This window comes from Bufo bufo, chromosome 10, assembly GCF_905171765.1.
Source record: "Bufo bufo chromosome 10, aBufBuf1.1, whole genome shotgun sequence".
Classification (NCBI taxonomy): Eukaryota; Metazoa; Chordata; class Amphibia; order Anura; family Bufonidae; genus Bufo; species Bufo bufo.
Window position 1 is genome coordinate 17,037,177 of NC_053398.1, and position 17,296 is coordinate 17,054,472.

Here is a 17,296-nt window from a genome sequence, read left to right on the forward strand (position 1 = left end):
GATCGTGGTATTGGTGCTCTGGATTATGGCCGACCTAAGTTGTAGGTATGAAAAGAAGTGAGTTTGAGGAATATTGTACTTCTGAGACAGTGCTTTAAATGTCATCAGTACTCCCTGGTCGTATATATCTCCAAGAGTTTTAACCTCTGCCGCCTGCCATGACTACTTGTACCCGTGGCATCGATTGATTGGCCCATAAAGGTATATCTGAGACGACCCCCGTGAGCTGGGTCAGTGTTTTCGCTTCTCTCCAGATAGTTTATGCCAGCCTATGCAGCGGCAGCAGCGGTTTCCGGAATTTCCAGGACTGACCATAATGAATAACAATCCAGGAAGTGCATTAAGAAGTACCCTGAAGTGGGTAGGTCCTCCGCAGTACACCAGGTTCTAATAAGCCTCAGCTGACCTGCTAAATAATATATATAGTAATCTGGTAAAGCCATACCACCTTCTGTTTTTGGCCGTTTTAATGTATCTAAACTTAGTTCAGCCCGTGATCTTCCCCATATAAAAACTCTAGTCAAGGAGCCTATTTCCCTAAATATCGATTTAGTTATAGGCACCGCTGAGTGTTGGAGGGCGTATAACACCCACCGAGATGGGTAATCTTTTCCAGTTTTGGAGCTTGTTCCGTATATGGTCCTTTAAGGGGTAAATATTGAGAGACAGGGCCTGGGAATATCTTTTAGTAATATTTACCCCTAAATATTACCTGTCCAACCTGTCTTGCATAGAGGCATGTAGACTAATTTCTCCCAATTGATTCGTAGGCCAGAAAACTCCCCAAATTCATTATTAAGGCCACTGCATAAATATAGAATCATGTCATCTGCATATAGTCCTATACGGACTCCTCTGTCTCCCCGGTTATATTGCTGCTGATCCTCACCCTAATTGCCAGTGCAAGTAAGAGAGGTGACGGGGGCAGCCCTGCCTCGTACCTCTATGAAGAGGAAAGCTTGCGGATAGCTCTCCATTTATCTATGGCCTACTGACCGGGCTGCTGTATAGTATAGTGATCCATTTGAGAAATTGTGGGCCAAACCTTTTCAGGCAGTTAATCAGATAGGCCCATTCTATTGAATCGAATGCCTTGGCAGCGTCTAGTGAAGCCAGGGCCCGATCCTCATTTAAGGAGAACCCCACCTGAGTAACTACCTGAACCCACCTGATATTCTCGGTGTTGGATTTCCCTGACATGAATCCTGTCTGGTCTGGATGTACCAATGATAGGATTACCCGATTTAGACGAGTGGCCAGAATTCTTGTCGATATTTTGTAGTCTACATTTAGTAGTGCGATGGGTCTGTATGAGCCGCAGTCTAAGGGATCCTTATCAGGTTTGAGTAACAATGTAATGGTGGCTTCCATAAAATTTTCGGGCAGGTTACCTCTTTCCAAGGAGAACTGGAGGGTGGATAACAATTGAGGAGCTAGAACCTCCATATATTTAGCATACGCCTCTTTGGGGAGCCGGTCTGGGACGGGAGATTTCCCATTATTAAGATCTGCTATTGCTTGTGTCATTTCTTCTAAGTTAATTGGTTGATCTGATTGGGTACGCTGTGTTGTAGTAAGGGTAGGTAGGGATATGCCCGCTAAACATGCAGCTATCTCCGCTTCAGTGGCTGTTATGCTAGATCGGTATAGCTCTTGGTAGAAGTGTGTAAAGGTGCGGAGAATCACCTCTTGCGTGTTGTGCGGTCGTCCTGCGGGGTCTCTAACTGCTAAGACCGTTGAGGAGGGCGAGTTATGACGGACTAATTGAGCCAGTAGTTTAGCTGATTGATTTCCCAGTTCGAATGCTGTCTGTTACATGAAAAATTATTTCCTATCAGCCGTGTCCTTAAGTGTCTTCCCGCTTGGAGCCACGCGTTTCTGTTAGTGTCTGTCGGGTGATTAATATATTGCTATTCCAGTGTAGTACACCGGGATTCCAGCTCCACCTCTGAACGTTTGGGGTCTTTTTTTTATAAAGGATATGCTGGAGTGTAAGGACCCTCGAAGAAATGCCTTTCAGGTGTCCCACACCAGTACTAGGTTAGGTTAGTTTGCGTGTATTTCAAGAAACTCTCGTAGCTGGTAAGGGATTCCATCTGCTGAATGGATGTATATTCATCCTGTGCATTACTGAATGTGTGCCCCGCATCAGAGCGCCCAGTATCGGTGAGTGGTCCGATATCCCCCGGGGGAGGTATGTTATCTCACGTAGATTTAACATCACTAACTCGTTACCTCACATATAGTCTATTCGGGTTAGGGAGTTATGTCCGCCGCTATGTCAGGAGTGCACCTTGTCTGTGGGGTATTTAGCTCTCCAGAGGTCCGACCATCTAAATTCAATCAGAAACCTATTAAGTCGTGAGGGAGTCCCTGTGTTTATTGGGTCCACATTGCCCAGAAAGTGGTCAAGCGAGGGGTTTAAATCTCCCAATGTAGCCGCCAAGTGTAGAACCTGCATAGAGCCTGGGGGTGGGTTATAGATCCCTATTAATGTATATTGTACGTTGTCAATTAGAGCAGTGTTTCCCAACCAGTGTGCCTCCAGCTGTTGTAAAACTACAACTCCCAGCATGCCCCGCACAGCCAAAGGCTGTCCCGGCATGCTGGGAGTTGTAGTTTTGCAACAGCTGGAGGCACACTGGTTGGGAAACACTGAATTAGAGAATGGACAAAGACATATCCACCTTCTGAATCAATGACCAAGTCTTTTACCTCCCAGCGCAATTGTTTGTGCACTAACAGGGATACTCCTGGTGAAGAAGAGGTGTGATATGAGTGCGCGGCCCACTGAACCCAAGGTTTCTTTAATACACGAGAGGTCTTAGTGATAAGATGCGTTTCTTGAAGACACAAAATCTGTGGATGAGAGTGTCTGATAAAAGCAAGCACCATAGATCTCTTTTGTGGTGTCCCCAAACCCCTAACATTCCATGATGGTATTTTTAGCTCAGCCATGGACTCAGAGGCAGGTATATGTGATCCGAAGTGAAGGCAAATGCAGTGGATGAATTAGCAGGCAACATTGCTACATGAGTAACTGTAAGTAACGAACAGAACACCTGTGTCCCCTAACGTCATGTTGTCTGAGCGTTAGATCTGTAATCATGTCTTATTTCAGACTGTAGGCCAGTAATTCCAGGATGCCCCCACCTATGATGTCAGTTGGTAGAGAATTCGGGCTGCGGCCACAGGACTAATGTGTCCATTTTCCTTAGTTGCATGTATAGAACAAGGCCCTGTATCATTAGCGAGGATAAGGCAAATTGTAATAAAAGAATTTCAGAGACACTACAATTAACATATATCTGAATGAAAGCAAACCAGTCCGCTGATGACCAGTCTCTCGATGTGCCAGAAGCCTCAGCGTCTCGGAAATCTTCGCCGCAGGGCCAACCATTCGGAGACTTTTCAAGACTTTGTCGCTGTCCACCACTCTGAGTTTGGCAGGATAGCCCATAGAGTACCGGATGTTAGCTTCTCCTAGGCGTCTCTTGACATCCATGAAGGTTGCTCGTTGTTTCTGCAGTTCCATAGAAAAATCTGGGAAGATGGAGACTCTGGCATTGTCATATTTAATCTCCTGTCGTCTCCTGGCTAGAGCTAATATCCTGTCCCTGTCTTCGCAATTGAGGAACCTTGCAAGCATGGGGCGGGGTGGTGCCCCCGATGGAGGAGGTTTTGCTGGTACTCTGTGGCCCGTGCCCCCGATGGAGGAGGTTTTGCTGGTACTCTGTGGGCCCGTTCTACCGCATAGGCTGAGGAGAAGTTTGCATCTGGAAAAAGCTCCTTCATCCAATTTTCGTTAAACTCTTCAGGCACCCGGCCTTCAGCTCTTTCAGGCAATCCGATGATTCTAATGTTATTTCTTCGGAGCCTATTTTCTAGGTCGTCTGCTTTCTGCTTCCATTGCTCCGCTTTGGTATTAAGATCAGAGATGGCTCTTGGAACAGTAGCGGTGGAATCCTCTATACGAGATATGCGTTCTTCAGTGTGTTGGACCCGTTCTTGCAGGTTATGTGGGTCTTGGCGCAGTAGTCCCAGATCCATCTTGACTTCGTCCAGTTTTCCCGTGAGACCTGAGTGGTTACTTGTTTAAGAGTAGGTTCTTCCTGATCGTCCTCCTGGGAAGTTACTTGGGTCGCTATTTCGGATGCTGTACTTTCTCTAGTGTGCATATTCCGTTGCGGTAATGGCGACCGCGCCCCAGCTTCTGGTTGTCTGGCAAATTCGTGCAATTTTTCAGCGGTGCTCTGTGTTTTTTGTGGCCCCATTGTTATATCAAAATAATAGACAGTTATGTGATAATTGGAGCTAAATTCAGGGCTCAAAATGGTGTAGCGTACTGTATATATACAGTGATATTGGTAGCAGTTTCCAGACTTATATTTTCCAGAGCTGCCTGGCACCTTTGTATGCTTTGCAATGTTTTGAATGTAGAATCATGCAGTTTGATCCTGCTTTCTTAGACTGTTTGTACAAGAGGCTGTATCTGAGCTGCTGAGTGATCGGGGATATTGCTGCATGTGCTGCTGCAGGAGTCTGGTTCTGTCTAGGCTTCTGTCCCCTTCCCCGGCACTGCGGAGGAATCTCCAAGATGGCCGACTGGCGGGAAACTTTAGTAGGTAGTATCTGCGGGCGAGTCCCCTTCCTTCTACCTCAGGTATAGTGCCTATGTTCTCCTGCTCTCATCCCCTTGTGCCTCATCAGGATCTGCAGGTCCTCCTCTTAAACCCACATGTGGCGCCCTCGCTCCGGTACTCAGAGCGGCTCTCAGCGTGGCTCCCGGCGTGCCTCCTCTGCGCACTCCGCCCGGTTCGTTCGTGCGGCGCTGGTTGCTGTATTGTGCAGGGCCAAGTTAGGGTGTCTGTCTGGCTCAAATGGTCGCGGATCTGCCAGGTTTTATCTGTGGTCACAGCCGCGGAGCTCCACTCACTTACGTCCGGCCATCTTGGCCCCCCCAGAGCTGCTCTTCTTACTATAACTGAGCAGAGGAAGATGCCACCATAGAAAGATATTATGAAGTTATGCAAAGAATTAGCTAGCCTCAGTGCACATGGACATGTCAGCCAACTGTAAGTGTAATGCCCTAGAGCGGCATTACCACTTTTGTCTGGACCCCACTATCTTTATTGGTGCATCATGTGTCATCTCATATATATTTACAGCCATGTCCTACATAATATGTATGTATATTCTATGTAACTGTTGTATTCATGTAATGTACCTGGTTCACCAGCAGATGGCGGCAACATTGGTAGAGTTAGTTTGCCTACAGTGGAACCTGTTTCCATTCTAGCCCTCTGTAGTCAGAGGGAGGAGTTAGGTCAGTTTAGCTTACCCCCTGGAAGGGAAAGGAAAATGTCACGATGGGGAGTGGGGGAAACTCTCCACCGTACAATGGCGAGTGTACGGGAATACAACTAGGTCTGGAATCCGGGATAGGGGAAGCAGGACACCTCCTAACGCCACCCTTATCCTATCTCTGATCTCCTAACTGTATGAGCCGACCTCGATGGTAGGGGGGCTCATATCTTGGAACCTGGGACCTTCTGACCCTAATGATCCCTGAAATAGGAGTCAGGAACAAGAGATGACTGGTTCATCCACGACACGGATGAACCGGAGTCTCCAGCAGACCAAGCAACAAGAAAGGAGAAGACAGTAGCATAAACCAGATTGGCAGGTAAGAACCCAGCGCAAACAACACACACTGGAACAACAGCTTTTACCTGCCACAACAACTGGAGATGAGAACTGGAACCCATGCAAACGCACTGCAATCCGAACACCGTCCCAGACTAAGTATGTACTGACACACATAGGAACCAGCACTCCAGCAACAGCTCACTGACTTGACTTGTGTTTTCCCCTTCGGGGAACCCTGAGACCCCCTTCCGGAGCTACAACACACAGGGAAACGCCTAGCATTCATGCTGGTCAAACAACACCAAAAGACATACAACAAACACCCTGTAAATCACACACCATACTCAAAACAACAAGTAAGGATAGGTAAAGTAATATAAACAAAGGGAAGACAAGGGGATGACATCGCAGATGACATAGATGTCAAACTAGGATGGCCCTCAGATAGCATCCAAGAAAGGAGCAAGCTCCTTCTCATACAAGGCAGACATAACAATGATCTCAGTCTCACAGCAACAGTATGTGAAGAGACTTAAAACAATAAAGATAATTTAATATGGTGAAGAAGGTTCAAAGTCACACTCTGTCCTCAATTTCATATATAAGACCGTGCAGCTCAAGATTCTTCCATAAAACTGTCAGTAATGAAGGTATGTTGAAAGTATCCTTCAAATGTGATTGATCACTGGGTTCCAGGTCAGGGCTCTCTCCACAGTCAGTGTTTCTATCTCCTGGATGTTATACAAGAGAACTACACATAGTGAAGTACTACAAAACCTTCAGTAACCACGCTTTTTTATTATACTCATTTGTTAAAAACAAATCAATGGATAAAAAATCTGCTGATCCCTCGCCTGCCCAACCCGGGTTTTGCTCTTGTTTGGTCAGGGGCTACTCTATACTGAATTTTCGATTATAGTCGGTACTTCACTATGTCTAGTTTTCTTGTATAACGTCCAGGAGATAGAAACACTGACTCTGGAGAGATTGGATGATTATAGGGAGTTGTCCCAAGTCTGTCAATAAAATGTAATAAAAATAGAGTCAGAAATAAAAAACAAAAAATATAAATAATATATTAAAGTAACAGATGATTACAAAAGAGGAAATGTATATAAATGGAAATCAAAGGGATCAGGAGAGTTGACCGTTCGAGAAGGCGATGTAGAAGGAAATGTGATTGTATCTCATAAAGAGGAATTTATAGTATAACCATACTCAGACAAAAAGATATATGAATAATGAACATAATTATAATTCAAATAAAGTGGGACCATATAGACAGAGAACTATGTGTGGGAATGGTAATCAACAGAATTATAATAAAAAAAAAATGTATCCACAAAGAAATTATAGAACATATCCAAATAATCAGCCGAGAAGCCAGCAAGGATACACATATGAAAATTCAAGATATTGTGTGAATAACTATCACCAACAGCAGGCAGAAAACAATACCAGAGATGAAAGAAATAGGACATTAAATAGAGAAGATATGCAACAAAACCTTTTTCCCCATCAGAACATCAAAGGGAAGTGAAACAGGTGAAAGAAAATGTAAGGAGCCCTGCACAAGAAATAAGAACCCCCCCCCCCCCCCAAAAAAAAAAAAAGAAATCGAACAGAGGATGCAGGGGTAAAGGAGACAGGCAGCCCCAAAATCAAGAAAGCAAAGGGGTAGCAAGTGGAATATATAATTTGAGCTCCGATACATTGAATAAAAATGAAATTGCGGCTCTGTCAAAAGGGTTAAAATATGCTCCATCTAAACAGATGAACAAATTTGAAACGTTTTTAGATATACATCGATTCATTAGAAAACTTAATATTGCCAAATATATGGAATTGAAGCCTAAACTTGACCAGGTAGAGATTAAACAATGTGACGTCATCCACACTGGCTTAAGGGAGAAATCAAGTTTTTTTTCCCCAACCGAAAAATAATGAATGTGTTGATGCTTTCAAGAGAGGTTTACTAAGGGAATTAGAACAAATAGACAAAAAACCGAAATTTACTAATATGACCTATGGAGAGAAACAGGGTTTAAGATCTTTAGAAAAAAATTGTCAAATAGTTATAAAACCAGCAGATAAAGGGGGGGGGGAGTTGTTATTTTGGATATAGGAAATTATGAAGTGGTTATGAGGGGATTGTTACAAGATGAGAAGACGTATAATAAATTAAAAAAATGTCCGACAATTGATTTTAAAAAAGACCTGGAGATATTATTTTAAAAAAAGGGTGAGAAGAAATAATTTTAAATAAAAAAGAATATGAATATTTGGGAACCAAACACCCAGTAATCCGGTCATCTATTACCTTTCCATAATTCACAAAAGTACTATTATCGTGGAAAAGATATATAGACGATTGTCTATTTATATGGTAAGGAAATATACATGGTTTAAATAATGTTTTACTGTATATAAATGATAATCCTATAAGTCAATGTTCAGCTCTTAAAATAACCCTTGAGACATGACTTGGATAAACACTGACTGTGGAGAGACTGTGGACCTGGAACCCAGTGACCAATCACATTTGAAGGATACTTTCTACACACCTTCATTACTGACACTTTTCTGGAAGAGTCTTATATATGAAATTGAGTATATGAGACCAGACCCAGGTCCATCTTGCTCACTCCTCAACCCCGTGCACACCAGAAAGGAAGGGTAACAGACTGAAAGGGAAAGCACACACGCATGCCATACAACAACACGTTGCCACAGGCAACCAGCATGCGCGGTGAAAGTGTCACGGCAAACTACCACCAATCCGTGACAGAAACAGGCCTTGTCCTGTCTGGGGAGGCCCTGCCTGTGAGTTCTAATGGTTGCATGTCCCCTCCTGGGCTTGCATAAGCTCCAGCAGAAGAGGAAAAGTTCCTACTTAAAGAGGACCTTTCACCAGAATAAAACCTCTAAACTGACTATACAGACGTGTAGAGCGGCGCCCAGGGATCCCCCTGCACTTACTGTTATCCCCGGGCGCCGCTCCGTTCTCCCGGTATAGGCTCCGGTATCTTCATAGTTAGGCTCCACCCAGGGGAACCTGCCGGGGTCTCCTTCTCCCATGCTGTAGCGCTGGCCAACCACAGCGCTCAGCTCATAGCCTGAGAGTTTTTTTTTTCTCTCAGGCTATGAGCTGAGCGCTGCGATTGGTCAGCGCTACAGCCTGGGAGAAGGAGACGCCGGCAGGCTCCACCCAGTTGAGCCGAACATATGAAGACACCGGAGGCTATAACCGGGAGAACGGAGCGGCGCCCGGGGATAACAGTAAGTGCAGAGGGATCCCTGGGCGCCGCTCTACACGTCTGTATAGTCAGTTTAGAGGTTTTATTCTGGTGAAAGGTCCTCTTTAAGCCAGCCGACATAGCAGAGCTGAGAGAGTGCAGATGTAGCAGGCTGAGAATGTTGCAGAATTGTTTGCCTGCCAAAACTTAAGCCAATACCTGCTGATGACCAAGATAAAGTCTGGAAACTGTTTGGATTACCGTTTATTCAAGTAAAGCTGTGTTCAACGTTAATACGTCTGGACTCCATTTTTTCTACTTCCTTCATCATCCAAGTTAACTTTTGCACTGCTTCGTCCGAACATGTCTGGGATCCAAGGATATCCAGGTAGGAGCAGCGTGACACGTGCCTATAACATCTACAGGGACATTGTAGGCCCATCTACACCCCTCTGGCATTCCTACCCTGGGTATCAACACCATTATACTTCAAGGGGACTCCATGTCTTCGTTGCTAAGGCTACTTTCACACTAGCGGCAGGACGAATCCGACAGGCTGTTCACCCTGTCGGATCCTTCCTGACTCTATTTCGCCGTGCCGCCCGACTGCCGCTCCGTCCCCATTGACTATAATGGGGACGGGGGCGGAGCTCCGACGCAGCACGGCAGTGCACGGCAAGAGGCCGCCGCACTAAAAGTACTGCATGTGAACAGCCTGTCGGATCCGTCCTGCCGCTAGTGTGAAAGTACCCTTAACTGCAACTGGCGTCACGACTACTTGCTCTATCAGAGGGAGATATATCGTAAAAACCTCTTAAGTGTCAAGGAATCCCCCAGACGCCGACAACCAGGCGCTGCATCACAAGGGGCGTCACGAGAATCACTTTCCCTTTAAGGGACCCCTTGCTGCCGTACGGGCGTTGCATAAGCAGTCATGGATGTCCACATGACTGCTGCAGGATCTAGGACTGTGAACGCCTCCATTTCTATGAAGGGGGTACTATGACCCTCTAAACAATTAGAGTAAACCATGTCGTTTGTAATTATAGCATTTTATTAGTACATCAGGGACACAGGTCTGAAAAATATTTCAAAAATCTTTAAATATCCAAATTCTATTTCCTGGGGGGGCAGAACTAAACTAATGAAAACGACCTCTACTTTTCTTTATTGGAGAATTACCAGTAATATACAAAAGAAAAATGTAGATTACATTAAAGATAGAATCTTGGCTATTCGCCATTAAGGGCTCATGCTCACGACCATATGAATTTTGCAGTCCGCAAAAATAGATACGCAAAAAATACGGATGACGTCCGTGTGCATTCCGTATTTTGCGGAACGGAACAGCTGACCCATAATAGAACAGTCCTATCCTTGTCCGTTAGGCGGAATGGACTTACGGAAACGGTATGCACACGGAGTAACTTCCTTTTTTTCGCGGATCCATTGAAATGAATGGTTCCGGATACGGTCCCGTAACGGACACGGAAAGAAAATACATTTGTGTGCATGAGCCCTTAGGCTGAGTTCATATCACCGTTTAGCTTTCCGTTCTTCTGATCCGTCAGAAGTAGAGAAAAAAACAAAAACAGGATGCTGTAAAAAAAACGGATCCTGTTGCATCAGTTGTCATCCGTTTGATCCATTTCCGTCTGAGATCAGTTTTTTTAAGACAGGGAAAAAATGTCCTGCATGCAGAACTTTTTTTCCATCTAAAAAACGTATCTCAGACAGAAATGGATCAAACGAATGACCACTGATGCAAGAGGATCCGTTTTTTTTACAGCATCCTGTTTTTGTGTTTGTTTTTTTCTCTGTTTCTGACGGATCAGAAGAACGGAAAGCTAAACGGTGATATGAACTCAGCCTAAGGGCTCATTCAGACGGCTGTAGCGTTTTGCGGTCCGCAAATTGTGGATCCGCAAAACACAGATACTAGCTGGGTGCGTTCCGCATTTTGTGGACCGCACATGGCTGGCACTATGATAGAAAGGACTATCTGTCATAGAAGTGAATGGATCAGTGTGGTCGCGCTTGGGCAGTGTGCTTCCCATTCATTTCAATGGGACTTCTGAAAATAGTCAAGTGAACCACTCGGCTAATCCTAGCGATATGCCCCCATTATCTCAGATTCAGGTTCCTGGGCCGTGTGCATTCCGCAATTTGCGGACCGCACAGGGCCGCCACTGTCATAGAAAATGCCTATTTTTGTCCTACAATTGCGGACAAGAATAGGACATGCTTTATCTTTTTTGCGGGGCCGCGGAACTGACGGACCGTGTGCTGTCCACCTCTTTTGCAGCCCTATTGAAATGAATGGGTCCGCACCCGTTCCGCAAAATTGCAGAACGGATGCTGACCCATTCATACGGTTGTCTGAACGAGCCCTAACCTGAATGAAGTTCACTGAAATATGTCTCACTCCAGATCATTTGATCATTTCAATGGACTCAATCATAGAATCATTATTTTGTGGACAACTCCTTTATAAAAACAGCTCTGTTATGTTGCCACCTAGTGGCTGATCGTTTTATAACAGTCTGTGGGACTCGAATTCCATGGATGGTCGGCACTGGTCCAAACTGGGCATCCCAGCAGCAGGACCTGTCTTCACCTGCCATAAAATTCACTTTTGGTCCACATCTTACAACTTCAGGAGATACAAGGAGGCGTCATCATCAGCAATTTTTCAGTTTGAGGGGGGTGCACCATAAAGAATCAGGTCAAAGTTTCCTTGACACAGAAAAGAGGAAAGAATATTTCTTAAATGCTTTTTTTGTGAAAGTATCTGTGGGTATAACCCTATGGGAGGATAACATGACAGAGATGATATGGCTCAGTGTACGCTAACGTCCTGTAACACAGGGCTCCGAGGTTTACTTCTCTTGTGCCTAAAAACAAAAGAGCAAAGTTATACGCCCTGCCATAAATAAGTAACAATAAGTAACAATAAGTGTACTACAGTACTGGACTGTTATCGGGTAAGGTTACATTTACTGAATGAAGACATGGAAAGTAAAGCCTAAAAATGTAACTGAGGATCCATCGACCTCTAAGGCAAAATAGTCCCTGTGCTAATGACAGTAACTTCCCTGCCCCCTCTGTATGCCCCTAGGTAACTTCCCTGCCCCCTCTGTATGCCCCTAGGTAACTTTCCTGCCCCCTCTGTATGCCTCTAAGTAACTTCCCTGCCCCCTCTGTATGCCCCTAGGTAACTTTCCTGCCCCCTCTGTATGCCTCTAAGTAACTTCTCTGCCCCCTCTGTATGCCCCTAGGTAACTTCCCTGCCCCCTCTGTATGCCCCTAGGTAACTTTCCTGCCCCCTCTGTATGCCTCTAAGTAACTTCCCTGCCCCCTCTGTATGCCCCTAGGTAACTTCTCTGCCCCCTCTGTATGCCCCTAGGTAACTTCCCTGCCCCCTCTGTATGCCCCTAGGTAACTTTCCTGCCCCCTCTGTATGCCTCTAAGTAACTTCCCTGCCCCCTCTGTATGCCCCTAGGTAACTTTCCTGCCCCCTCTGTATGCCTCTAAGTAACTTCTCTGCCCCCTCTGTATGCCCCTAGGTAACTTCCCTGCCCCCTCTGTATGCCTCTAAGTAACTTCCCTGCCCCCTCTGTATGCCCCTAGGTAACTTCTCTGCCCCCTCTGTATGCCCCTAGGTAACTTCTCTGCCCCCTCTGTATGCCTCTAAGTAACTTCCCTGCCCCCTCTGTATGCCTCTAAGTAACTTCTCTGCCCCCTCTGTATGCCTCTAAGTAACTTCCCTGCCCCCTCTGTATGCCTCTAAGTAACTTCCCTGCCCCCTCTGTATGCCCCTAAGTAACTTCTCTGCCCCCTCTGTATGCCCCTAAGTAACTTCTCTGCCCCCTCTGTATGCCTCTAAGTAACTTCTCTGCCCCCTCTGTATGCCTCTAAGTAACTTCTCTGCCCCCTCTGTATGCCCCTAGGTAACTTCCCTGCCCCCTCTGTATGCCTCTAAGTAACTTCCCTGCCCCCCCTGTATGCCTCTAAGTAACTTCTCTGCCCCCTCTGTATGCCTCTAAGTAACTTCTCTGCCCCCTCTGTATGCCCCTAGGTAACTTCCCTGCCCCCTCTGTATGCCCCTAGGTAACTTCTCTGCCCCCTCTGTATGCCTCTAAGTAACTTCTCTGCCCCCTCTGTATGCCTCTAAGTAACTTCTCTGCCCCCTCTGTATGCCCCTAGGTAACTTCCCTGCCCCCTCTGTATGCCCCTAGGTAACTTCTCTGCCCCCTCTGTATGCCTCTAAGTAACTTCTCTGCCCCCTCTGTATGCCTCTAAGTAACTTCTCTGCCCCCTCTGTATGCCCCTAAGTAACTTCTCTGCCCCCTCTGTATGCCCCTAAGTAACTTCTCTGCCCCCTCTGTATGCCCCTAAGTAACTTCTCTGCCCCCTCTGTATGCCTCTAAGTAACTTCTCTGCCCCCTCTGTATGCCTCTAAGTAACTTCCCTGCCCCCTCTGTATGCCCCTAAGTAACTTCTCTGCCCCCTCTGTATGCCCCTAGGAAACTTCTCTGCCCCCTCTGTATGCCTCTAAGTAACTTCCCTGCCCCCTCTGTATGCCCCTAAGTAACTTCTTTGCACCCTCTGTATGTCTCTACGTAACGTCTCTGCCCCCTCTGTATGCCCCTAGGTAACTTCCCTGCCCCCCCCTGTATGCCCCTAAGTAACTTCCCTGCCCCCTCTGTATGCCCCTAGGTAACTTTCCTGCCCCCTCTGTATGCCCCTAGGTAACTTTCCTGCCCCCTCTGTATGCCCCTAGGTAACTTCCCTGCCCCCTCTGTATGCCCCTAGGTAACTTCTCTGCCCCCTCTGTATGCCCCTAGATAACTTCTCTGCCCCCTCTGTATGCCTCTAAGTAACTTCCCTGCCCCCTCTGTATGCCTCTAAGTAACTTCTCTGCCCCCTCTGTATGCCTCTAAGTAACTTCCCTGCCCCCTCTGTATGCCCCTAGATAACTTCTCTGCCCCCTCTGTATGCCTCTAAGTAACTTCTCTGCCCCCTCTGTATGCCCCTAGATAGCTTCTCTGCCCCCTCTGTATGCCCCTAAGTAACTTCCCTGCCCCCTCTGTATGCCTCTAAGTAACTTCTCTGCCCCCTCTGTATGCCTCTAAGTAACTTCCCTGCCCCCTCTGTATGCCTCTAAGTAACTTCTCTGCCCCCTCTGTATGCCTCTAAGTAACTTCTCTGCCCTCTCTGTATGCCTCTAAGTAACTTCTCTGCCCCCTCTGTATGCCCCTAAGTAACTTACTCCAGCATTTATGATGCAAAAGAATAGGTATTTATTGGATAGTGCGGTTGTATAATACATGTGACGTTTCGGCCACACTCTGGCCTTCATCAAACTGGTGCCGCTTGGTAGATGGATGTCCTGGGAAATAGGCGCGCAGGGAAGAGGCGCCTGTTCCCTCAGTGCTGTTGCACTCTTCCCTGCGCGCCTATTTCCCAGGACATCCATCTACCAAGCGGCACCAGTTTGATGAAGGCCAGAGTGTGGCCGAAACGTCACATGTATTATACAACCGCACTATCCAATAAATACCTATTCTTTTGCATCATAAACGCTGGAGTATTTATAGACATATTTCTGGTAGTAATCCCCCGCTATGTCTCTAGGGGGCGCTCACATTGTCTGTTTTACCTTCTTTGCTGCTGCCAGCTTGTCCAGCTCAGCCATCACCCGGTGCCCATAATCAGGATGCACATCTGTAAAGTTCTTCACCTGGAAGTACAGATCTCACGTTAGCTTCTCCACCAGCCCGCCGGCCAGCTGGGTTCTCCATGTAGCTAAGCTGCCGCCTATTGGCTGCCTACCCATGGGCGTAGGGATCGCCATAGCACCCACCCGGGCTGCCTGCCGAGGATTATTATTATTTTTTTAATTCATGTGGTATAGCTACAGGGGTCGAAGGCCCCTCCAGGACAGACAGAGAAAGCGCTATCTGCAGGGCCTGTAGGCTGTGGGCAGCGCGATAGGGGGCGGCCGGAGGCAGAGAGGCGTACCTGCAGTGAGGAGAGGGAGTGGTCCCACTCCCAGTCTGGGCGGCAGTCCTACTGGCCGGAAGTGGAAGAGGCGGAGCGTACAGCGAAGCTGCGTGCTGCTGGGCCTGGCAGCGCTGCTGGAGTGTGGGCGCACAGGCGTTCAAGTGGCTGTGAGGTCAGGGCTGGCGGACTCTGGGACTGGTAAAATTTACTCTGGAGTCCTAGACCATTATATCTAGGGAGGAGGGGGGAGCAGGACCCTGGAGGTCTGGACCAGTACATTTAAGGAGAAGGGGGGAGCAGGACCTGGAGGTATGGTCTGGACCATTATATAGGGGGGAACAGGACACTGGACCATTATATCTGGGGAGGAGGGGGAGCAGGACCCTGGAGGTCTGGACCATTAAATTGAGGGGGGGAGCAGGACACTTGATGTCTGGACCATTATATCTGGGGACTGGAGGTGGGAGATTTAAGATGGGGGTGGGAGGTCTAGGAGGGGTGTGGGGATGTTGGGGTGGGAGGTACTGGAGGGGTGTTTGGGTGGGAGCTCTGAGAGGTATGTGGGGGTGGGAGATCCGGGAGGGAGGCCCATACATTTTTTTTTGCTATGGGGCCCAGTCATTTCTAGCTACGCCCCTGTGCCTACCTATTTATTTTCAGCACAATTGTGATCAGCTTCGCTGCTTTGTCTTCAGATGATCGGAGAGTGGTCTGAAACCCACCTCCAGTCTCATCAGAGGCTCAGGTTGCTTTTACCCATCCCTCCCCTATGCTTTACACTGCAGCTCTGCCTGCCTAGATTTACATTGGGTACTGTTCAAGAATTATAGCTTACCGCTCTCTTCTGAATGAACGGTTGGGCTCCAGATAAACTTTCTGCAATGTTCTCACAAAGCTCCTGCCGCTCGTCTTCTGACAAAACCTCGAGATAGAATTTCCTCACCTGGCAAAGAAACCAGAACAAGAGACTGGTAGAAGTTGGACTTCAAGGAGTCAAACTCGAAGCCAATGCTCACCACATAATGGAGACAACCCCCCTACTAAAATCAGCCCCAGGTCACCCCAGCATTAAACAGGCCCTGTCCTCTTAGGCCTATTTCCCCCAATACTATGGGGCCTACAACATTCTGGGACCAGATTTAGAAGAAAAACTGAGCAGAAAAGCAGAGCTGCTCAATCGCCGACCAGATACACAACATTATGGGTAATGCCTACCTGAGACACATTATCTTGTGAATCGTCATGCCTGAAGACATCTCCAGACACATGGAAGGAGCTCTCTAGGAACTTAGGACTTTGCTGAGGACCCCCAAAACTGTTTGGATAATAGTTTGGAGCATTTCCTTAGAGGAAAATGAAATGTGATTTAGGTTCCACTGGAAGGAATGACTTATAATATTATATAACATCCTATGGTCCAACGCCTGGACAAGGCAGACCCTGGAACAAGAGCCCTTCATAGGAGCAGGTTCTTGGAGCCATGGAGGTGGAACAGTCACGGCCGTCATTCCCTCATAACACCCATACTGGCTTGATTCACGTCCCTGGCACAGGGAATTATCACGCGCACGACCGTCGTTCTGGTCCGCATCCGAGCCGCAGTTTTGGCGGCTCGGGGGCGGACCCATTCACTTCAATGGGGCCGCAAAAGATGCGGACAGCACTCCGCGTGCTGTCCGCATCTGTTGCTCCGTTCCGCGGCCCCGCAAAAAAAAATATAACACGCCCTATTCTTGTCCGTTTTGCGGACAAGAATAGGCATTTCTACAATGGGCCGCAAATTGAGAAAGGCACACGGGCGGCTTCCGTTTTTTGCGGACCGCAAAAAAACGGAACGGTCCTGTGCATGAAGCCTTAGTCATTCAAAAATCTTGCACATGCACTTTCCCAGGAGTAGCTGGCGCCAGCACCAGATTTGGAAGATGAAGGATCCTTGCGACAGGGCTGTCAATCAAGCCAGTATGACCAGTCTGGAACCAGTATGAATCCACCTCTATGACTCCAACAGTGGCATTTACATACAGCACGAGCGACATTTAAAGTGGATCTTTTAAAAAATGCTGACTATACATGTCATATTGGTGGCGGTCCGACCAGTGATAGGAAAGCACAACGGCCTTTAGGCTCCTGCTGGGTACTCCGATTTATACTATATAATCCGGCAGAACAATTACTATACAACAACTGGAAATAATAACGTACCTTGATTGTTACCCATCGCCATGAACCCATCTCTCTGGTGGTTTGCTACTTTACAGTTTATGGGGGAGTTTACCGGAATCTGTGCATAATTGACTCCTAACCGGTAGCGCTGGGCGTCTGGATAGGAAAACATGCGGCACTAAAATGGATAAAACATTGTCAGCAAGGGAAAATACTCGTCGTCGGAATGAGCGCTTAAAGGG

The 17,296-nt window shown here is 47.1% G+C and overlaps 1 protein-coding gene across 1 annotated transcript in view; it reads right to left on the reverse strand.

Annotated features, from left to right (window-relative positions):
• Window positions 1–11,151: 11,151 nt before the first annotated feature.
• Window positions 11,152–17,296, reverse strand: part of LOC120981175 (catalase-like) — a 28,152-nt gene continuing 22,007 nt past the window's right edge. The window contains exons 9-13 of the mRNA XM_040410697.1: window positions 17,094–17,232; window positions 16,107–16,234; window positions 15,727–15,834; window positions 14,548–14,628; window positions 11,152–11,779 (exon numbers count right to left, since the gene is read on the reverse strand). Coding sequence (XP_040266631.1) covers window positions 11,765–11,779; window positions 14,548–14,628; window positions 15,727–15,834; window positions 16,107–16,234; window positions 17,094–17,232 — 471 coding nt within the window. The 3' untranslated portion in view covers window positions 11,152–11,764. The remainder of the gene's footprint in view (window positions 11,780–14,547; window positions 14,629–15,726; window positions 15,835–16,106; window positions 16,235–17,093; window positions 17,233–17,296) is intronic.